Below are 24,269 nucleotides of genomic sequence, written 5' to 3'. Positions count from 1 at the left end.
GACCGTGTGGGGGACCCATGCTGGAGCAGTCTGTTTCTGAAGGACTGCACCTCGTGGAAAGGACCCACACTGGAGCAGTTCATGCAAAATTGCAGCCTGTAGGAAGGACTGACAGAGAAGTTCGTGGAGGGCTGTCTCCCATGGGTGGGATCCCACGCTGGAGCAGGGAAAGAGTGTGAGGAGGAAGAAGCAGCAGAGACAACATGTAATGAACTGACCACAACCCCCATTCCCCATCCCCTTGTGCCACTCGGGGGGAGGAGGTAGAGAAATTGGGAATGAAGCTGAGCCCAGGAAGAACGGAGGGATGAGGGGAAGGTGGTTGTAGATTTTTCTTATTTCTCATTATCCTACTCCATTGTTAATTGGTAATAAATCAGATTTCCCCGAATTGAGTCTGTTTTGCCCGTGATGGTAACCGCTGAGTGATCTCCTGTCCTTATCTTGACCCACGAGCCTTTTGTCATATTTTCTTCCCCTGTCCAGTTGAGGAGTGGGAGTGATAGAGCAGCTTGGTGGGCACCTGGTGGCCAGCCAAGGTCAACCCACCACATTGATAGAGCATGTAAACTTCCCTATGTCAAGGCTAAGTCAGGAGACAGCCATAGAAAAAGTGTGAAGTCTCCAGGACTGGTCTCTAACTTAGACTGTCAAGATTTCTAGGTTGGGTTCTTTGCTTTTCTGACTGCACCAGGGAAAAATTCATAAAAGCCAACTCTTCCCAAAGGAAATCAAAATCACATCTCATTGTAAGTCACTAGCCAAGGAGTGAACAATTCTCTGAGCACAGTAATGGGATATTACATCAGAATTGTTTAATTCTTGATTGGTATCAGGTCCTTCAAACCCAAAGAGGTCTTTTTTCTGTAATTGTCCTTCTTCAAAAGAAGTATAGTATCTACCTCTCTTCCTTCCACTTGACTATGCCGCTCAGGTCTCCTGAGCAAATACACAATTATGATTTTCATGGAGTGTTATGCAGCTAGCTAATACATATTAAATAGATAGGGCTGTCATTTGAAATGCATGGTGGAGCATGGGACAAACCATGCTATTTTCCAGTGCCCCCGCAGGACCTGTCACATTGCAGCCTCTGTTTCTGTGAGTTGCTTCTGACACTTAAAAAAAACTTTGTTGCGGTTTCTAAACACTCCTCTGTGCTTCAAAGAAATGGCTGCCCCATTTCCTTCTTCAGAGTGCCAGCTCTTGAGAGACCATGAACAGTCGAAAGAAATCAGCCTGTAAATGAGCTGCACAGATGCTCCATGTGGTGGCACTGACCATTACAGTAGTTAAGTCAGCCTCATTCTAGCCAATTCACTTTTCTCAACCAGCTGTAGCAAGAGAGGCAGAATTTGCAATTGACTTCTGATCCAGCCTCTCACAGAGTGACAGTCTTGAATTAACACTGTGTTTATCAGGAAAAAGCATCCTGGCAATGAAACAACAATGCCTGAAAGAAATATACTTAAAACAAGGGAATGGAACTAGTTGTGGCTCTTTGTTTTGCCTTTGGCAGTGGTGCCCTTCACAGCAGATGAAGCAGGCAGCAAGTGAAGAAGCTGACTGGGGCATGACACCTCCCTCACTTTTAACTTGTTCAACATGGGGCAAGGGAGAACAACACACTTTGCTGGATGGCACTTACTCCAGACCATCAGCTAAAGTGAAGTTTAAGGGCTGTTCACACAGATCCTAGATGTTCAGGGAGCAAGGGACATGCAGTTCACTCATCTCAGTCACATAGTCATGTCCCAAAGGAAGACCTGCCATTTGGGACCGTGTCAGTAGTACTTGGGGTCTGGGTTATACTCATGTTCCCGCTGAGTGGCTGTGGTAAGGCCAGTTATGAACTGATTCCTAAAGATCCTTTTTATATTAGCTCTAAAAATATGCAGCACAATCTGACCACTGGACTAAATTTTGCCAGCAATTTTCCAAGTATCCTCATGCTGACTCAACCTGCCACTTGGTTTCCTTAGCATCCCTAATATTTTTATATTCATGGCATACAGTGTTCACCATAAATAAGACTATACCTTTATATTTGGGCTCTTTTTCTGCAGCAGGCCTTTTTTGCTGCGTTTACATAGTGCTTTGCCCAGTGAAATGGCAGGCAGTGACTAGGGTTCCCATACATTAACACTTTAAAAATCATGTGCAATATTCTTCATTACTGCCTCTCACCCAAATTCCCAAATAAATCCTGTTCCATCAACTAACAAATAAACTCTATTACATGAATGCACAGTGCTTTCATTAGTCTACACAGGCTCACTGCTCCTAATAACACATGCCAGGTTCTTATCTCGAAATGGAATGAGCACAGCACTGAATGACCACAGTGGAATAAGCTAGCAGCTTGCATTCTCACCGATACCCATTTACTTCCGTAACATTCACACTTTTGGTTTTATTCTTTTTCACGCAAGGCAGTAGTACTTGCTGAATGAGAATGACAAGACCTTTCATAACACAACCTGAGACAGTAATTTCTGAATAATTAGTTTGAGTACTCATCACCCACCCTAAAGCCTGGAGGAACTAATTTGCCAGGCTAAGATACTTCTGAAAAGGGAAGCATCCATTGTGTATTGATTCCCTTTCTCTGTTTCTGTGTTTAGTTATTTAATATTGTATTCATGAAGAAAGCCCACCCAATGGCTAACTGGATCTTGAGAAACTTCTGGGTTTTTTATCAAATTAAGAGAAGAGTAAATGCAAATGACCACATCTAAACTCCAAAAAAAGGACAGTCATCATCTTGTTAAGCTCATATTACTGGTCTGAATCTATAAAATACCCTCTGCTATAATGGCATGTTGTCATGGTACTTGCCCTGACAGATGTTTCCCGGGAAAAACAAATAGGTGAACAAAAGCTCCCAATGCTGAATATAGAAGCTAATTCTAGCACACTAGCAATTTAAAATAGTGCCTCCTAACCTGTCCCCAGTCTTTCCAAAGGATTCTGCCTGAGCAGCAGGGTAATCAGATCCTGGGCATCTGGAGGTGGTGCTTCATCCTTTTCAGGCCAGTTGATTTCATCTAGCAAAACAGAAAGTTGTTTGTTATTACTGAAGTCTGATCCCAACATTCAGCAGAAACTGCATGAAAGCTCTCATAGTGAGCTAGCAGTAAAATCAGAATTAAGGCAACTTTTCAAGTTGCTCTCTGTTGCATATCAATTCAGATTTTTATACTCTCTATACAGACTCCGTAAACATATTGTTATGTTCCCATTTTCCTCGGAAGTATCCTTTAACCCAAAACAGTGTTTAACAACAGAATACAGGAATGCTTGGCTCATGGAAAACTATTGCAAAATATTAGCACAACTTGTACGCTGTCCCTTCTCCCTGCCCCCCCAAAATCATGGTTTAAATTTTAGTTCTGTTCCATGGAAACTGCTGTTAAGATTGACACAGCTGACCTGACCCAGCAGTCACTGCTCACATCTGTAATCCTTCTCTAATGCTAGTAGACTCACTGAAGTCATTACTCCCATGACTAAGGGCCGAGGTATCGGACTCTGCTCTGGAGAGATACATGCCAACGGAGCTTTTTTCCAAGTGTCTCATACTTCAGAGGAAAAACCACCTCACTCTACTGACTCTTGTACTAAGGCTTTTCCACTTCATAGTAAGTTGGACCTAAATCATGCAATCAAGGTATTAAACCCTGCAGTATTCAGGTAAGGCTGAAAAACAGTTCCACCAACTTTCATTTAAATTAAACAATGGAAAACTGTGCCAGTTTCAATAAGAACATGAACTTTGTAACAGCTTACACGGCAAGTTTTGTCTGATTTTTAGCAGAAGCTGCCTCCACAAATGTAATATATTGCAGGTTTAGACAAAACTCTGCAGAAGTTTCTTGGGAGGTACAAGGATTTTGGCTTCAGAGAAACAGAATGCTAAGAGCTCAGGAAATACAGAAGGCTGTTAAGGATTTTGTTGTCATTATAGGATCTAGACTTTTCCTTCAAAATTATCATCATTGGAGAAATAAACATCAGAAGCTACACACGAGTTTAATGTTTGTAATTCAGAGTGTAAGGAAAGGTACTGAAATAAACAGGCATGAAACATAACCTGTTTCTGGTGCATTATTTTTAACCCTGATCATTTTTAGGCGTCTAAGTTTACACCGAGGCCTCCCACAGTTGTACTTATACAACTTGGGCCCAGGAAAGGCAATCTACAATGAGGGAGGAGTGAGGTAAAAAGAGGGAGCAAGATTTTAAAGTAGATTTTCAAGTAGAATGTAGATTTCACCCACATAAACTGGAATAGAAGTCTAGGCTATAGTTTGCACTCTTTAACACGGCTTTTACAGTTCAATACAAGGGGACCATGTATTTTAGCGCAGGAAACTTATCCAAAAAACTTATTCCAAAAGAGTTCTCCTGCAGGTACTGATAGTAAGAATGATTTCAGTAAGTAAGGACATTTAAAATAAAAGAGAAAAAACTGACAAGTCAACATCAAAACAAGAAACTAAGCTGCCCAACAGTCTTGGAGAGTGACTGGGAATAGATCAGGTTTACAAACATACAAGCCTGCAGATAATTTCTGGAAGATAAATGGACACATTCAAACAGATAAAGTTATTTACGTAAGTATCAGCTAGCTTGAAACACATGACAATTTGTTTTACAAAATGTAAAATTAATGCCACGTGCAAAATAAAGTCTAAAGTGCAAGTTCTGTCATTAATTTTAGACTATTCCCTCCCCTTCTCCCAGTCAGAGAGCACAAAGATAAAAACACATGTGCGTGTGTCTGGAAATGCAATAAAAACATGACTTATTTCCATGTTTGCCTGCCTGCAGCTTCCACTGCAGTTTAAATCTGATTTGGAAAATAAAGCATGAATATGCATTGCAGCCATGAGGCATCCAGAACAAAGCCAGCATTTGCTGGTTGTGTTAATTAAACAGTTGATTCTCCTTGCCACTCAGGCCTCAGCATATCACATCAGAAAACAACATGGTTATAAATCCATGAACAGCTAGAATGCTGTATAAGAGGTCATATACTAGAGGCAACTCGCAAATCCATTTCATTACCGTTTACAAACACATCTGGCTTTCAACTTCAGAGATGGAGGAAAGCGAGATGATGACAGAGTGTCTCCTCAAGTACAAAAGGGGATTTGCTGCGTTCTCAGAGAATAAAGAACCATGGGTGTGGTTAATTTTGTTTCTCTTGGGTTTTTTTGCAGGCTTTTTTTTTTTTTTTTTTTTCTGTCTTAACTACTGGACCTTTTAAACAGACTATAAAACAGACTGGGAAATACTCAGTAACAGAGGTGCCATTCTGTTAAACTTTTGGCATAGAGACCCTCTACATCTATGCATCTGGGAAATTTATGGAAACAGCAGGTAGCATAGTAAACAATTCTGTTTAATTATCATTCAGTTTTGCCACAAGCCACATCACAATACTTAGGGTCAGCTTGCAGGTTAAGATCTAAAAGGTTATTGAATTTTAAATGGAAGAAGAACAGCTGCTACAGAAATAACATTACACTACAATCACCAATGAAATCATTAACAATCTGTGAATTGAATTTCTTTCCATCTCTTTCTCATTATTTATTATTCGGGAGAGATTTGTTTTAGGGTTTTATTACATCTTTGTTCATTTCTTCATTGTGCCATGAGGCATTTTCCCATTCATGCAAATTCATTTTAACCATTTCTTCTATGGTATAATTTCTTTACTAAAGACTGAAATCACTGTGCCATAGTGGCACTACTTTTCTACTAATACTGCTTTACTTTTTCAAACAGTGCAGCTTAACCACTGTACTCTAAATTACTGCATTTCTGTACTTAGCAACAATATACAGTAAGTTAGGCTTTTAATCCAAATTTATTCTTATTGCTTTGACAGCAAATTGTGTATTACAATATTACGATAACAGTGGTTTTTTGAGCAAAACTAGCTTGAAAACCTGGTCTATCAGTAAAGTTGTAAATATTTTTACTGTTAACAGAAATTGAAATGTTTCACAGCAAGCTAAGAAATCTGATTTTTTTGTGATGATCCTCACCACTGATTACTTGTCCAAACAACTCTTCTGGGGTGTCTCCAAAGAATGGCACACACCCAACAAGAAATTCATAAAGGATAATTCCCATAGCCCACCAGTCCACTGGTTTTCCATAACCCTGTCTTAGTATCACTTCAGGAGCTATGTATTCAGGTGTACCACAGACCTAAAAGAAAGAAAATAAGCATGATGGTAAAACAAGTCTAACTGAGCTATGTCACATCATTATAATTCTTGAAATGTAAAATAATACAGAAACATGGAAAAATGCAATTCAGTAGTTTTTAGTCTGCTGCGTTTGCATAACAGCTAATGTTTTTAGAATGATCTAGCTACATTTACAGGCATCATCATCATCAACATCTGTGTATCTGTCATGCAAAGGACACTTTGCATTTCGTACATGGGAGTCCATCACAGCAAACATTTTATTTAACTTAAGCACACCCTTATCTTTACATGAAAGTTGTGATGGTTTTATCTTAAGTAACTTTTATAGTGAACAGATTGTGAGCAATGGTAATGAGGCATGCTTAAAGAGAAATGGGCCATAGCAAGGATTTTAGCACACTTGGTTGTACAATGCATCATGAGATACACAAGTACTCTGCTGAGACTTCTGAATTCCTTATAAAAACAGTTTTCCATTTGTCTCTCTCACAGATTCACTTGCACACAATTAGGTTGTTCATCTTACTAACAGATCCTAATGTAGAAAGAAAAAAGCCTAGAATAATCTGCAAGGGCATCAGTAAAAGTAACTGACATACACAATTGGAACACCAATGCAGAAATAACAACAGTTTATACAGTACTATGGTATCACTTCATTTGAACACTCAATATAGAAATGAAAAAGGTTGTCTCTTACTTGTTTGTCAAGGAATTCTCTGGCATCCTTCTCAATGTGACCCTCATACAGATTGGTAGTCAAACTCATTAGCCCCACTTTTGACAGGCCAAAGTCTGTAAGCTTTATATGGCCCATGGATGTTACCAATAAACTGTAAATTAGAATGATCTGAAGTTACCGTGATATACTTCAACATTATGTGCTTATCATCATTATTATTATACTTGGAGGAAAATGTTTCAATAGCACTGCAAAAATATAAAGACAGCTTAAAAAGTAATTTAACCAGGTACAAAATAAACAGGTGAAAAATCTGACAGTTTTAGATTTGTTACTGTTATCAGATGGAAACAAACTTTTCATATGCCATTGCACAACATCTTATAGAACCATTCAAGTGTTGAGAGCTGAATGACAGATGCTTTGAAGAAAAAGGAAGAGTCATCACCTGAAAGACCTAGAATAGAATAAATGTTGCTTTTGAAGTGAAGTGAGCATTTTCTGTCTGTAACAAGCTGGGTCATTTATTTGAAAAAAACTCAGGTATTAAGTTAGTTAGTAACTAATACTACACTGGCCCAAGGTCTTATGCTATGAAGGTATTGTCACTCAACAGACATGACTCCGATTTTTTTGTTTGTTTGTTTTTTAAATGTCAAACAGAAAGAAGAATAATGGAGCTGCAACAGCCATACTTTTTACTGCAGCTACTTGCTGTAATGTTATTTACATGTATAGGAGAAATATTGTATTTCTAAATATTGAAAAAAAAAAAAAAACCCAACAACAAACCCCAAAAAAACACGGAACAGGAAAGATTTCCCAAACTGGTCAACCTTGTCTTCATATGTGCAAGTATCTGCAAGTTGATGATATTTTGTATTAAACAGTGTTTTAAGCATACTTTGAAAGATCTTTTCCTTAATGACCAAAATGTATTTCCCTCTATTTCAGCCAGAAGCTTAAGTACTTTTTCTTTTTTTAGCTACTCCAATAGCCTCTTCCATCTTAAAGACAGAAAATTTTGAAGAGCTCCTTTGGAAAAACATGCATTTTCTGTAACTGCAGGTAATGAAAATTCAAATATTGTGCAGAAATCATTAACCTACATAACATTCATGATAAAAAAAATTTCAAAAACATTCAGAGCAAGTTTACACCTTTCATATTTTAGCTAACGATTTCAAAGTCCTCTTTTGGTTATATTCTATATACATACTTGTCTGGTTTCAAATCCCTATGTACAATTCCATAATTATGAAGGTATTCCAAGGCCAGAACAGTCTCTGCAAAGTACATTCTTGCCATGTCTACAGGTAAGGGACCCATATTCTTCATCAAAGTAGCACAGTCTCCACCTGTGGAAACAGGACAAATGTTTCAGATGACCCTACAAATTCTGAGGTGTATCACTATAATCCATATGTGCTGCAGAAAGAGACACAAACTGTAGTCATAAATGTTTATTTTCCAGTCGGATGGTTCAATTGAACATGTAACCACACCAACTACTGTACTGGAAACACAGTGTGAAGCTGGAAGCGAGCAGTACAAGGGTGCAGCTGGAAACCAATGAAGTCTGTGCTGCCACTTTAAAAAAAAAAAGGCGGGGGGGGGGGCCCAAAAAAAAAAGCCCACACAACCATAGCCTGGCTATCTCATCTTGCACTGCCTCTGTCCACTGTTCTCCTTTAGCATTGGCACCTTTTCAAATTGCTTCTTCTTCCCTCTTTCTTTGTAAAAATAACTATTACAAATACTCCAACATGTGCTAATGAAAATTTGAACTCCAGAAAAGCAAACAGCATTTCCACATGAACTTTGAATGCTAGGACACTTACGATTACAGTCTATGAGGAACTTATTCAAAGAGCAGTTATTTCCCATTATAGCTGGAGCACAAGTGTTTTACAAGCTCTCACTGGGAGATAATGACTGGGAAAAAAAGCCACCTTGTTGTTGGATTTAGATCCTAAATCTGTATTGCCAGAGTACAGAGGACATACAGGGGTCCTCTTTAATGCAAGTACCATACGGGTTATTTTTCTTTCTTGATGTAAGAAAACTCTCTTCTTCCTCTGTAAAACAGAACAAACGTTTTACCTTCTACATATTCCATGACCATGCATAAATGACGTCTTGTTTCAAAGGAGCAGTACATGCTGACAACAAACGGATTTTCTGCAAATGTCAGGATATCACGCTCGACAAAGGCCTGTTGGATCTGGTTTCGGAGGATGAGATTCTGCTTATTAATTTTCTTCATGGCAAATCTTTGTCTGGTTTCTTTGTGTCTCACAAAATAAACCGCACTGAAGAAGTTCAAATGGGAGAGAAAAAGAAAAAAGTCTGAATAACTATTAAACATGTATTTTAAAACACTATTTTTACAAATATATATATTTTTTAAAAACTGTCTATGTATTATGTAAGAGACTTGTTTTTAATTTAACATAGTTGACCTGCCTTTCACATTAGAGAATGGCTACAAACCTCATTTTGTTTCATAACCAGGATGAGTCTCAGTCAACATAAATTAGTACACAAACTAAAAACAAACAACTCCCCACTCCCCACAGCAAACAACACATACAACAAATGCCCTCCCCAACAGATATAGCAAATGCTCTCAGCTCAGGCAGATTTTGGGCGTTTCCATCAACAAAGGATTATATACAAAATCCAGCTATGGCACTGTTATAAATCATTCCGACAAATGCTTATTCGGTAAGTGTGCTGTCAGACAACAATGACTCAGACTCCGTCCAGGGGATTTTAAAACATGTCACAGGTTTCTCATGAAGGTTGCTCAGAAGTTGCTCGATGGGGTGGCTCCCTCATTGCCAGGTGCAAAATCTTCTGTTCTTGTTCAGTCCCTGACATCAGCATTGATCCCTATCAGGGGTAGGTCACCAGTAGGTAATCCGAAACAAAGATCACTGCGTTAACCGCACGGTCATGTGGGATCAAGATATCTTGACATGCAGAACTTCCACTGGTGTACTGGGTACAAAGTTTCCTGTAAGCTTGGTTAGATAAGGTCAAGGCAGTGAGGGAAGCAAAGTGAAAGAAAACCTCACGTGGACAAGCCTTCTTTCTTTCAAGGCTCAGGAGAAGGAATCACCCTGCTGTGAAACACTGACACAGGACATTACTGTCACATTTCTCAAAATCCCTTGAGGCAAATCCTGAAAATATTTGCCTTGATTGAAATCTACTTTGTAGCATTTGATGCTTATAGCATCTCCAGTATGTAATTACCATAGTGGTGAGAGTTTATGGAAAGATAGGACTAAAAGGAGAAAATAGAGGGGGAAAAAAAATGGGACTCAATTATGTAGCTTTAAAATTAGATTTGTTGTCCCCATGAGGTCCAATTATCAGCATACAGTTATTTATTTAAACACAAAAAGCAATTCTTGCCTTACTATTTCTACGAAGATCTTCCCCCAGCTACCCAAGTTACAGGCACTGACAAAATCAACATGTTTCTGCTTTCCTTTGTGGAGGAAAACTTTTTCTAGACAAGAAAAGTTTCTCTTACTGATTCCAAAAGCTTTCATTAATCCCTTGTTCTTGTCTGAGTGCGGGGCAGATAAAAGACATTACACCATTATGAAAGTAGGGGAAAACCACCTTAGGCAAAACCCAAGACAAACCCCACCCTTCATGCCTCCTACTAAGTCTCACTCCCTCCTGCCCCTCCCAAGCTGGAACAAAGACCGAGTTATTCAGCTCCAGCACTCCTCCCTGCTGGCTTCACGCCTTTTGTCCTCCTGCACCTCTTCCTAACACCCCCCCCTCATCTCACTTGTCTCTCCACCCCTTCATTACAACTCTTTTCCTTTGCTTTTCTTTCCCTTACATTCTGGTTTTCCTCTCTCTTTTGTTGCTATCTCCTGTCAGCCAGTCTTAGCTTCTTCATCTCCTGTAATGTCATCTTTTCTTTTCCCCATTTCAGTCTCCTTGTGCACTCCTGGTACCTAGAAAAGTGAGCCCTTCAGGTGCCTGAAGCTGCAATTCTTCAAAAAAATTAAAGTTATATGAATGAACTGAGGACTGCCTGAGGACTTGGCATGCAGATCTTTCTCAGAGCTTTAATTTGGACAGTGTGCCAAGATGAACTCTTGAAAGACAGATATTAACGAGAGCATATTATTACAGCATCTTAATAAATCCCCTCTGCAGATCATGTGGATCTGTAGGGTCATTACTACCATATTTAAAGGTGAAGAACCAGTAAGTTCTAAGGACTATCTAGTCCAGTAAATATCTAGGACATGCTGGATATGTTTCCCAGCTCTCTAAATTGCATTCTCCAGTCTTACAGTCACAGGCGGGTAACTGTATAACTTTCCACTAGGATTCAGTTATCTACAATTCCTCAGAAAAAAACTGTTTAGTTCAAGTGTACCAGACTCAAAAGACAACTGGAACACAGTTGTCTGTCTCACATTTACACATGCATACACTGTTTATGCTATAAAGTGCTTGTAAATGATCTTCAACATATAAAAATATCTAACGTTACTTATTCACATCCTCTGATCTCAGTGACCCCAACAAACAGCATTTATCCTTTACAAAGAAAACTATGCCCTAGCCAGCAGCATGTTATTCCTGCAGAAGACCTTCTTTCTTCCTCCAGGACGCTCCCAGTTCACAGCAGCGATGCCATTTCCTCAGCCTACCAGTACACTAAACTAAGCACACTGCAACAACTGTGCCCGGGACTGACTGGTGTTCTCAGCTCCCACAGTTCAAAAGAGTATATTAGAATTTGCTGAAACGTCAATAAAATGATAAACAGAAAATGAAATCTTCCCAAAGAGAAACAGTTAAATAAAGATTTATAAATTGCCTGGACATTTAAAAAAAAAAAAAAGAAAAAAGAAAAAGGAACAGGAACAGGAAATCCTCCATGTTTCTGCACATAAGTGGGTCTTCAACTTAATCTACATTTGCCTAATCCTGGGATTGAGCTTGCACCTTGTTCCCCTACTCAAAGGCCCACTTTCCCACATCTGTCTCTAGTCTTTATTTTTCAGAATGCTACAGCTGGAGCACTAGATGGAATTTTATCTTTGTTTTCTATATGCTTTTAACAGAGAACACAGTACCTCAACTCCTGGTTTCTTGGCCTTGATCATTAAATGCTGCTCATGATTTTCGTATATTATAAAGACAATTGTAAATTTGAGGATTCCTTTAACACAAAAGCAATGTATTAAGAACATCTAGACCATCCGATTGCCCTGTCGATCCATTCAATGACAGTGGCATGCCCTGTCTGCCTGCAAAGCCACAATCAGAGTGGTATTGCTGCAACCTCCTATGGTTTCAAATGAAGAATTTGCTTTCCTACCTCCCTCTTTTCTATTTTCGTAACATGGCGACATGAGATTTCCAAAACATCCTCTGATTTCACTGTATGGATCTCGACAGGTACACAAGTGCTCTGTATTTTATTGATGCTGTATTTCAACTTAGCAAGAAAAGTTTACTTTTCAAGAGGAATAAGAAAATTCATAAACTTTGGCATTGTCCAAACATTACCTTATTCCACTTCCAACATAAATCTCAGCTTGAAAAAGTATCTCTAAAATACCTTTAGCTAGGCATAAATATAAAACACTGTGCACATCCGTTAAGATGACCAAAAAAAAGCTAAAACTTTTAACTAGGTTCCTGAATTGCTCCAACTTAAATATTATGCAATCTCTCCCTCCAATCTTACAACCAAGATTCCTATTTTTTTCTCTAAATTACTTACAGGCTTCAGGCCTACTTTACAGCTCTTCAGTAACTTCAACTTTTAGAGCCATTTTACAATCTAGTCTACGTTCAGTGCTTGAGGCTAATGTAGCTGTGCCGCTTGCTTTGACCCGATTCTCTAATTTGTCAAAGGACCTTGAACTCCTTGTGGAAACACAGGTACTGTACTTGCTGCTTAAAAGTTACAGCTGCTCACCAGGAGCTATGGTTCATTTTCACAAGCAATTTCCTGAGAAGAGACTGCTAAATTCTGCACTACCTTGCAATTACATCTGATGTTGCCTCCAGTAAAGAGCAGCCACTTGTGAGGCTGTGATTATGTTACAGCAATATGGTAAATTTTACAGATGGTTACTTAAGATCAGAATTTATAAGCAGCACTGCACCACCTCCTAGCTACGTGATGCCCATGACCAGATCAGATTTATTTGGGGGCAGGGGGAAATGCTGCCTAAAGCACTGCAGCACTCCTAACATGAGCATCCAGTGCCGTGTGGGTCTTTGAGCACCGGGACAACACGCACAGCCTCCTCAGCAATATTTCAGACTTATCCTAGTCTGTCTGGAAGCAATGAGAAGCTGGCTATCTGAAGAAGAGAACACAATGGCTGTGATCCTTCTCTCACAACTGGTACTAGTCCTAGTTGTTCCAACGTGTCACAAATTTTGACTGATAAAACCACCTCTCCATACCTACCAGTAGCAACGTCTTCTATCTTTATGCCAGCTAGTAAACACAGATGCAAAATGATGAAGCTGCTGTCCAGATTTTCTGTGGGTAAACTGTTCTGTATTTGCAAAAGAAACACTTGAGAAACTGAGCTCCTAACCAGTTTGTAGCACATTGCACATTCAGGAAGGACAGAATTCAAGACCGTCAACACAGTAACAATCTTTCTCTATCACTGAGAGGATTGCATTAGCTGCCAATATTAGATTCTCACACACATATTAGCTACAGAAGAAAGATAAGGCACTTGGCCTGTGCTGTATTGGGAAGGGAAGCTCACTCAAGGGCAATAAAGTACATGAGTTTGAAGTTCATCACTTTGAGTAAGTCCACAATGAATGATGAATAGAAGATCCCTAGCATAGAAATTGCCAGCCTCTACTTTCTAAACTGCTCGTTGAAGCTATGGGCTTCTAGGAATCAAAGCCTCTTACTCTGCATAGACCAGTCACCCACAAAGGTAAACAGAAAAGAAGGAAAGGAATACAGCTTATTAGACCTGTAGTCTGTTCAGAGGTGGCGCTACTTAAGTGAACCTACAAAGCCACACTTCCCCCTATCCCCTTCCACTTCTGAACAGGTGGATGCCAGGCTGATGATGAATTAACCTGATTGACAGGGTGTTATTCTGCAGCTGGTTAACTTTCTTCATCCCATTCCCAGTGCAACTAAACAAGAGCAAGTACTGTCAACCAAGTGGAGAAGGGAGAGGAATGAGTACTCACACATTAGGGACAGCAGCTGCTCAAGCCAACACGGCCTCAGAGTTTTTAAATTTATCAGTCAACACCATTAACCAGTATGTCATGTACATATTGACATTACTATCTTTGTAGAGGAAAAGCATGCCAGGCAGGTGCCAAAGTGGTATCATGTATTTGCTTTAAGCAGATACAGTTATACATTACTGAAGAGCAACTGAACTAACATCACTCGCTTCCCTGAAATCAAATGTAATCTTTATTTTGTTGAGCTCATTCAGGAAACCAGGCTGATGCCAACTTAAAGAGATGGACTACTACTACCTGCTACATCTTGCAAGCTGGAATACAGAAAAAATGTCACTGTGATTGCAGTAAAAGTTTAAAATTTGGGAAGTATGAAAAGTTTTGGCTGGCTGAAAAAAGTCAGATAGCTTGTGAAACCACTAATGACTTGGCCAGCATCCTACATGTTTACTGATTCACAGCTTGTTTAACTTCTTGTATATTCCTAGCCATTCCCAAAAGCCCGATACACCTCATCTACTCTAGAGTCATTTAATTGCACTACAAATGAATTTACCCAATCAATTAAAAGCAGAGAACTGCTAAGATATTTACTCAAACCTTCACAAAACCAATAGTTTCTATTTAAACTCATCAAGTTTAACATATCTGACAAATCTCTGCTACAGCATGCCAACAATTACCCAGTCAAGCAGGCAAAGCTTCACTAATGAAGGCAGAAACTCCACAGCAAAATCAGACAGCAGAATGTATGGGGTTTTTTTTAAACTTGTTCAGAATTAAACCCTCCATTATAGCCTCAAAATAAATAAAATATTACAATAGCATACTGAATCTTTAATAAGTCAGAGCACAAAATATGGCCACTGACATATTTTTGAGAATAAATCAATGAAGCACAGGCAGAATTCACACATATTTAGGTTATTTCAAAAAATTAATGGCCTGGAAAAACATGGAAGGAAAAAAAAAATCCTTGTAGCATAACAACAATAACTTTTATTTCAGCTCCTTATACTTGTAAATAAACTGGAGTAAATGCCTATGGGGCAGATGGAACAGGTATTATTGCTTTACTACACTCTGTTTTGTAAATGGGTTAAAGAGCATTTAGGTTATCGTGATGTGTTCCCCTTTAAACTTGACCATAACTTTTGAATAAATTAACAACCAAACATATTGGTGCCAACAGAAAAAACACTTAACAAAGATCAAAAATGGTCTGTCAATATTACAGTCCCACTTATGACATTCCACACTGGAGATCTTCAAGCACACAGATAGTTTTGAAAAAGTGATATTCTAGAGAATTTAGGAGCACAAGCCTCTTCAACATACAGTAGTTGGGGCAAAGTGACTAGGTGCTAAAATCACTTTTAAAAGTGAGTAAATACTTTTAAAAGTTTATTTTCTCACAATAAGTGTGTTCCTTTCCCTCTACATTAATTAGTAAGGGGCTGTACCTTTGCTTTCTTTCTTGTTCTTGATTTTTCTTCTAAGAAGTAACCATTTAAAACAAAAATCCAAACCAACAAAATCTACTTTGTTATTGTTTGCTTAAGGATGGAAGTAATAGCACTCTACTAAACTGATGAGATTTTCAATTTCCACTTCTAATACTACCACAGTATAACCTGTCAGCCTAGCTTTGTTTTAACATTTGCTAAAGACAATAATGATTCATGCAGAATCCGGATACACTCCAAGCTGTTCACCCCTCTATCAGCTCTCCTTTTCCTCACAAATTTGTCAGGGTCTCATCCAATTTTTACAATATTTATATTGCCAATTTCACATATTATTGGCATTAAAAAGGTGTTTCATAAGTATTGATTTTCCCTGCCACAAACATGAGGGGGGAAAAAAAAAATCCTACATGCCTACATTGTATGTGCCATAGAAAGCCATAGCTTTTCATCCTTTCTTTTCCAGCTTTTCAGATCCTTACTTGTCTCTGGTTTCAAATGGACAGTTGTCTCCAGTCTATATTTCTTAATGGCTCATCAAGGCTCCTTCTCACTGTAACACCTATGGAGCAAGAGCCACAGGTCTACTGTGGAACGTCTGACTTTAGGTGGCCAGCCTCATGCTGCTGGTTGCAGCATGCCCTTGTGCAGCTGCTCCCTTCTCTCCACATCCCTCAGAATCCTAAAACTGCTGGGAAACTGAGCAGGTCTAGTGACTCAGACACCGGTTTTTCTGATGGGGATCCACCCCACACAGTTCTTCTTATCCTCCTCCAGTAAGACAAAGAGGAAATTGGGTACGAGATGAAAGGAGGAATGGAGGGGACTAAGCATCTGCCAAGACAAGGAGAAAGGGATGCAGCCAGGGAGGGGAGCAGCAGCTCCTGCTAACTGCTGGAAGAAAGGCTTTTGAAGTCCTGGGGTAACTGGGAGAAACTGGCATACGGTAAGTAATGAGAAGCTGTATTTGGATATTTACATAACTTTAATGCAAATTATGCTATTCCCTTCAGGCTTTTTGCTAAGCTACGTAAGCAGGTCTGGTCACAAGTAATAGCCTCCACACAAGCTATCATGACCAACAATACCAGGCAGTACTAAATGCCTTCTGTCCCAGAGCTCAGGGTTACCCTTAACTGAACATAATCAGAGAATATTACTGCGCCCATCAGCCTCAGGGCACTAAAATGGCATGCAAAACTCCACTGGGTGGATTGCAGATGCTTTCTCTTCTATGTCCTAAGTCTCTTCAAAGAATGCTCAGTTCTACCAGGTTGCTGCTGCTTCCTACCTTAAGTAGAGGTAGTGCAGAGTAGAGCCAGTCTGACAGGGTCTGTGCTGGAGAGCAGCACAGCCCTCTCCACTGCAGGGCTGTGACATGGTCTAATCTGGCAACAGACTCCTCACCTCAAGACAGAAACCCCTCTTTTTTGAACCAATACATCCCTCCTAGTGCTGCAGGTTACCATAGACCAACATTTCCAGTCTTGATATATTTCAGCACAGAGGAGGAGCCAATCAAGGGTCTAATAGATAGTATCTGATCAGAAAAGGTGACTGAAGACAGGCTTCTGCCTGCTGATAGACACAATCCCTGCATGGTACCTCCAGAAAGCATTTCGTGTTAAGGACCAGGCTAGTGTAATTTTCTCTTGGTCTTCTAGGATATCTCCAGATGACTCACATACCGCTGGGGAGTAAAAGCTGTGGTATGCTTACTGTGGTAACTGTGCACTTTCCAAGTACCCAGAAACTAACCAAGTAACAGCAATTCCTTAAAAGCTAACTGGTAAAATTTCAGGATAGAATAGTGTCCACGGAGAAGCAACAAAACAGTGCTGCCCTACTTAAGGAAATTTTTTTCTACTTCACCAATATTTTAGGCCAAGCAAGCACTCATTTTTAATAATCTGTCTTCCTACAGATGCAGTTTTATTCTGTTTCACATCTGCGTAAACACAGGCTGTTTCCAATATTAATAAAGGTGGCTTTAAATCTGCCTTTTGATTTATTCAGGTTTCATCTTTAGCATTACATGATACCTACTTCTGAAAAATCTTTGTGATGTAATATTCAGTATTTTAATTTACTGCAGCACACCGTAATTCATTATTGCCTAGCAGGTTTTCCAAAAAGTTTTTCTTGTGAACTTCAAGTATTAGCAACAAAACAGGAAAGCAGAATGAAAACAGCAGCACTGCAAACAAAACCCCTCACATAAACATCCTTGCAATAAGAAATAATGGGAAGTTAAGCAAAAATAAAATGCAAAAGAGCTGTTGCACTCATGGATTACTCACCCATAAGCTCCATTACTAATCAGTTTAATTGTTTCAAAATCACTTTCCCGAGGTTTCCTCTGCAGCTTCAGTGAAGTATTAGAGCTCTTCAAAGTAAAAGAGGAGAAGGAACAAAGTTAATACAGTACTTTTTTCAGAATCAGGGAAAAACCAATTATCACCAGGCTGTCACACCCTGATGAACCAGCTAAAAGCTCTGCCCAGTTAGCCACACAGCTAGCACAGAGAGGGACCAAAGGGACTCCTGAAGCAAAGCTGCTTTTTCATCAAAAAGATATCTGTTACACTGCAGCTATCTGTCCACTTATCTACATGCACAGGTTACAGCAGACAGGCACAAAGGCTTCTGGTAAAGGAATTACTGGCAATTCCTATCCGGAGTTACAGATTTGTGTGAATCCCACCAGGCACTCATTGGCCATTGCCTTCCCATTTTAGTAAATCTGACACTGGTAGTACAGGCTGGTAGTAACAAAATGTAGATGAGCTCTCATTCATTCAAATAAACTTTTGCAGATTTCGAACTAATGTTAGGATAGACTGTGATATAACTTAGGATAGACTGTGAGAAGAGACACAAAATGAAAGAGAAAAATATGGAAGATAAAAATGCAGTTAATTCTACTGTTACAGAGGTCACTTTCACCTACTTGTATGCAGAACATTTTCAAAATGGAGTTGTCCCGAGTACCGCACAACCTTTTTTCTAGCTTTAATTTTTAATTAATCTTGAAGATGTAAGTGTGAATTAGAATTGGGGTGCAGGGGGGATGATGAGGGCACGGGACTCCAAATTCAGTATTCCAAACCCACAAGATCCTTTTCAAGACGTTTTCCAAATCTCCAAGAAGTTCTACGATCCCTATCCAGGCAGTTAGGTAATAGTTAAGGTTGAAAGTAGACCTGGTTGGAACATTTTCAATTAAATGTTTGCTAAAGAAAATTCAGTGCGAGAAGATTAGTAAATCTGTTAATATAATGAACTACACAGGAGCAGAGAGACAATTTATTAAATTGTTTAGTCCACTTGCCTGCCAGTACAGGATTCTTCCTAAATGCATATTTATGATGAGCTTGAATGGTCCTGTACTTTACTTTTAAGTTATGCTTCCCGTCACTTCCCATGTGTGTTTATTCCATGGCTACACTTTGTGAAAATGTTTCCAAATACTCACCCTATATTTTTCTTTGCTGATTTCATTTGATCACCTCCCCTACTTATGTTCCTTTATCACACTGCATTATCCTTCCTGTATTTCTTCAACATTTGCACAACACAAATAACTTTACAATTGCAATTTCTTAGCTATTGCTAAGCCACTTTGCACCTCAGAATCCCCTAAGCACTTCTGCACTTCCTTTAAGTCTTCTAGTTATTCCTTCTGTCTTTTCTCCAATTTGTCAGTATCCTTCCCCTCAATACTGTTCAGGTCTAATATAGTATTTTAAATGCAGATGAACAAAAGCAGCAGAAAAAGAAACACCCTTCATGTCAAAGCTGTGGAAGCCTTTATAGGTGGCATTTTGCCAGTAAGTCAGAAATTATCTCTAGATAACACGACATCTACCAGAGGATGATGTCTTTTCTGTAGCATATCAGAAGTAGTTTAACAGATACCCCATGCCTGTATTTTAAACTCTACTAACATTTGTAAAAACCTGTAAAGTACTACTGAATTACCTATGCGTCCCCCAAAATTGCACTGCCTTTTTCTACCCACTTGCACTGAAAATCGATACTAAATTGCTACAACTCCATCAACTCTGTTGATTGAAATCCAAGGTGTAAGAACCAACTTTTAAAAATAAGAATTTAAACCGAGAGCATTTAAGCCCACAATATTCAGTCCAACCAACTCCTCCAACTTGTTTTTCTCTTGCCAACCTGAACGAGCATCTGACAAAATATTACTGTAAGATACTCATTATCATAGGCAAACATCTTCGAACACAGATTCAGAAGAACAATGCACAATCTTCCAGATTGCGAACTAACTTTCTGAATCCAGGCTATTTGCTAACTTGCTCATTTCTTCCTTGTCTCGTCACTAGATCTGTTCAGAGTCTCACAATTTGATCATTAGCTGCCTGTGTAAATGGACTGTTTTAAAATCTGTTTAAAATACTTTATTTTTTATGAAACAGTTTAAAAGCTCTTCTAGAAGAAAAATAAATACATTAATTAAACAGAAATGAAGGAAGCAGTGGTGGATTTTGTGGTAAAACAATTGCCCTATGGTGAACACTGACTTTGTGGAAGCTAAAGATACAGCAACATCTAGGAAAACAGGTAGAAAGTTTTGTTCTAGTATTTTTTGCGAGCCTTCTCTGCTGAGCACCATGGTGTTAGTCTGAGGATTAACCACTGTCCTATTCAATTTGTTTACACATACCAGGAGAAAACAGAACAGGGCATGGCCGGGGGAAACACAACACATTTATTTTTCCTTGCTCAGATTCAGCAAAAACAGCAACATAACAAGAAAACTTACATTTATTGATTCATCCACTTCCAGAGTTTCTGCTGTCCCACTGTCACAGTTAGCTAGCTGAGCTATTTCTGGAAACAAAGATTAGAAACTTCATTTTAAACTATAGCAAATGCAAAACTAAATGAAGCACAGAAAACCTGAGAAGTGACACTTTTCTGGAATACTTAATAAACATGCTGTCCTATCTGTAGGACTTGTTAAATAACTTTTAGAGCATGTCCAAGCATGTACAAAAAAATTCCACCTGGAAAATGAAGACCTGCTATTCAATGCCTATGTAATCTGCCACTGAAGAATTCAAACAGCCATGAAGCAATGAAGAGTGATACTGCTATCACTGCTGAAACGTAGGAATTCTGAGGTCCGTGTGGGATCTGAGCATTAAGGGAAAGATAGCACTAATCTGTTAAAACTCCCGGATCTCAGCCCCTGAGGGGTCAATAGTAGGCCCCATCCTTGCTGGGCTCCTTCACAGTTAGAGCAAAAAGCTTCTAGTTCAGACAGAGATGGACTCCAAATGGTTTGCATCTTCTACACAGAAATGCTGATGTGCCTAACAGAATAAGCTAAAAGCCATTTTCTTGGAAGCCTGTAATTTATGGAGTCACTAATACAGGCGACTTCTCTGGGAAACTAAGATTTTGGGAGTCTACAACTTGACCTGGTTGTCCCTGCCAGAGTCAACCTATGCTGCAGAGGTCCTAAGCCTATCTTGTTCTTCAGGGGCCCAGTAACTAAGAATTCATCTGCATTACAAAAGCTAAACAGGACAGCTGGTAGCTAAAAGACCCTGGGATGCTTAGTATTACTTTACTCGTATACATAGTTAATTATATACTCCACGTACCCAAAGATACACATTTTATCATAATTATGTGCTGGGAATCAGAGATAAGACTACCTGAAATTTGTGAGCTGCATTATCATCTCAGGACTGTTAACTGAATTTATGAATATGAAAAAATAATTGAATATTCACACAGAATATCTAAACTGGATTTTTCTATATAATAATAAGTGACTATTACAAGTTAAATTCTGCACAACACTTACTGTAATCATTAAGAGCAAATTAACCACACAGATAAATTTCTGTTGGAACAGCTAAAGATTTAAGGAGTAACTCTCATTTGTAATCACTATGCAAAACACAACATTTGTAAAGTTTAAGAATCAGCAGTAACGAAAATGTCACTTCAAAAACCAGATTTTTAAAGTGTTAGAGAAGCTAAAAACATTCCAAAAATTCTGAATATTAAGTCAATAAACAGTGAAAAATATCTCCACTGAGAACAAAGAAATCTTAAAGAAAAGAAAAACAAAACCAGATCCTAAGCTAAAACCATATAGGACAAACTTGAAACTGGAGTGGATTTCCCTGGCAAAAGTCACTGTTTTGTGAACGCAGGGTTTTTATAACAGAAGTGTTGATGAAACCTTTATTCCACAGGTGAGAAACAAGCAAGTTAGAATAATATACTTTGACAGCCTTCTCAATCGAAATTATTTTCATAAATAGCAAATTAAAATGAGCCATTTTTAAACAGAACTTTTATAAAATAACCATTATCTGAGAAATACGTATTCTTTTCAAGCAGTAGGTAGTAATGGAATGGAACCAAGAGTCAGCTTTCGAAACAGGGAGCTATGGAACCATTTTGCAATGCCTGAAGAGATTTTTAAAACTCATCTAAATACCATTAAACATCTGCCCTTTTTCTTTCATTGATTTAAACCATTTCTGAAGACTCATGATTCAAAAAGGTAAAGATGGTAATTTAAAAACCATGGGGAAAAATTCCTCCCTGGGGAACTCTTCAGAAATGCAGCCACCAGTCTCTGCTAAGTGATGAATCTGTTGTGGTATTGGTTTCAGTACAGTATAAATTTATCTAGCGTTATCTCCAAGTAACGCATGCATCATTTCACTCAAAGAAAGGACACTACAGCTATGGCAGCAAACAAAGGAGGTAAGTAGAGAAGGTCTAAAGAAGTAGGTTGCTTTCTCTGCAGAGGAACTAAAGTCCTTTGCATGAACATTTTGAACATTGCAGACATAATTTAACAGCTTAGTTGAAAATAGAATTCTGTGTTTCAGGGTAAGTGGTGTTACTGAGGTGGGGTTTGTTTGTTTTGAAAGATTTGGTTGTTCTACTATTTAAATATTTCTAAATATTTTCTATTTTTGCATACAAGGAATTTAAAGCTCTCTTAGTAGGATGATCTTCACATAGTATTTTTTTATAGCAATGAATACAGTGTTTCCAAATAATTCTCTTTGTAAATGATTAATTCCAGGGCATAAACCCATAGTGTCATTCTTTTATTTTTGCTTAGGAAATGTCCTTGTATATTGAGGCACCAATTTAAAACCAAACCCAGATCATTTAAGAAGTAATTGCACAGTGATTTATACTGCTTATAAATATCACTTTTTGTAGGGAGGCAGGAAACTATTAATACGAATCGGATGGCCTGAATTAATTGATCACAAATTTACATACACATTAACCTTTAAAATGATACACAAAATAATTCAATCGCCCAAATTTCCAATTGAACCAAAGATCAGTAATCCATACATCATACACCCCTCAGTATTTACTGACAAGCCACATAGACCATTTTTTCTCTCAGAAAAAAACCCACATTTCAATTATCCTGTTATGCTTCAAAGTTTATATTATTCATTAATATTCAATTTAGGAAATATAATTGTAAGATGTGTCCTAGATGAAGTACACTCACATGAAATAAATATTTAGTCTGAGAAAATAGTATCCCTTATTTGTATATAGCATTTGTCTCTAGACCTCTCTCACAATAAACTGTTTAAAAAAATTCAAGACATTATTAAACTTAGGTAGTGTCAGATTGTTGACTCATACTGAGGAACACTTTTATCCAAGTGGCCAGAAAGAGTCAAACAGTAAAATAAGGTTCAAGTGGCAACCAGAGTCAATAATACTAAATCCTCAACCCCATACTCCAAATTAAACCTTGCATACTTGACCAGTGCAGAATTTATGAATTGTCAGTCAAGGCCAGACCAACAGATCTCCAAATCCAGCAGACACCTCTATCTTGCAGAGAATTAAGCTACTTCTTGATTTTTTCCAGTACCACATGGAAAACAATATTCATGTATATTTTCCCAATTTATCTGGCATCCTTGCTGCACTCCAAATCCAAGCAAGAAGCATCAAAGCTGCTTTAATCTATATCTCAGATAGAAATAATACTAAATTTGAATGAGGAAGCTCTTCTGTGAAGATAGGAAGCAGAATAATAATAGGCTTGACTTTCTTTAAATCTGTTAACATAACATGATCATCATCTATAACAATATCCAGTCTAATTGAATTAGATCTAACCAAATTCCTGACAAATCTGGCAGTGCTGAACTTCACAAGCTGCTGAAGTTGAACAAAGAAAAGTTTTGTTTAACACACAATATACTACTCCTTTGATTCAAGGAAATGTGATCTTGCATCATGAGAACTGGTTAAAAAAAAAAGTTTATCATAGGCTTTTTCTATTATTTTGTTATCAAGTCCTCTCCTAGAGATCCCCCTTGTCCTTGGTCATAACACAGAAGACAAGTTAAATGGCACTAGCAAGACTCATTTTCCATTATGGCATTTCTGCCAATTTCTTCCAAACTGCAGGACTAGCACTGAACACAATGAACCAATTTCCATTTGTCATCAGTGATAGAACCTGGTCTCAGGATGGAAGAGAAGATGGTCTGGTTAGGAGACAGAAGTAATTTTACTTTTCCCAACACTGTCCTTAAAAGAAGCATCAGGCAAATAAAAATTCTCACTGACAATACCTCCACTGGAACCCAAGTTGTTCCTACAAAA

General features: G+C 38.5%; 1 protein-coding gene across 3 annotated transcripts in view; it reads right to left on the bottom strand.

Moving 5' to 3' along the window:
• Nucleotides 1-24,269, bottom strand: part of MAST4 (microtubule associated serine/threonine kinase family member 4) — a 308,358-nt gene that overhangs the window by 20,798 nt on the left and 263,291 nt on the right. For all 3 annotated transcript variants that reach the window (XM_075488550.1, XM_075488551.1, XM_075488552.1), the window contains 7 exons: nt 20,404-20,471; nt 17,912-17,997; nt 9,016-9,224; nt 8,132-8,270; nt 6,931-7,063; nt 6,060-6,225; nt 2,946-3,047 (listed from right to left, as the gene is read on the bottom strand). In XM_075488550.1, the coding sequence (XP_075344665.1) occupies nt 2,946-3,047; nt 6,060-6,225; nt 6,931-7,063; nt 8,132-8,270; nt 9,016-9,224; nt 17,912-17,997; nt 20,404-20,471 (903 nt within the window). The remainder of the gene's footprint in view (nt 1-2,945; nt 3,048-6,059; nt 6,226-6,930; nt 7,064-8,131; nt 8,271-9,015; nt 9,225-17,911; nt 17,998-20,403; nt 20,472-24,269) is intronic.

The sequence above is a fragment of the Mycteria americana genome, chromosome Z (genome assembly GCF_035582795.1).
Source record: "Mycteria americana isolate JAX WOST 10 ecotype Jacksonville Zoo and Gardens chromosome Z, USCA_MyAme_1.0, whole genome shotgun sequence".
Taxonomy (NCBI): Eukaryota; Metazoa; Chordata; class Aves; order Ciconiiformes; family Ciconiidae; genus Mycteria; species Mycteria americana.
This window is presented reverse-complemented; position numbering and strand designations above follow the sequence as displayed.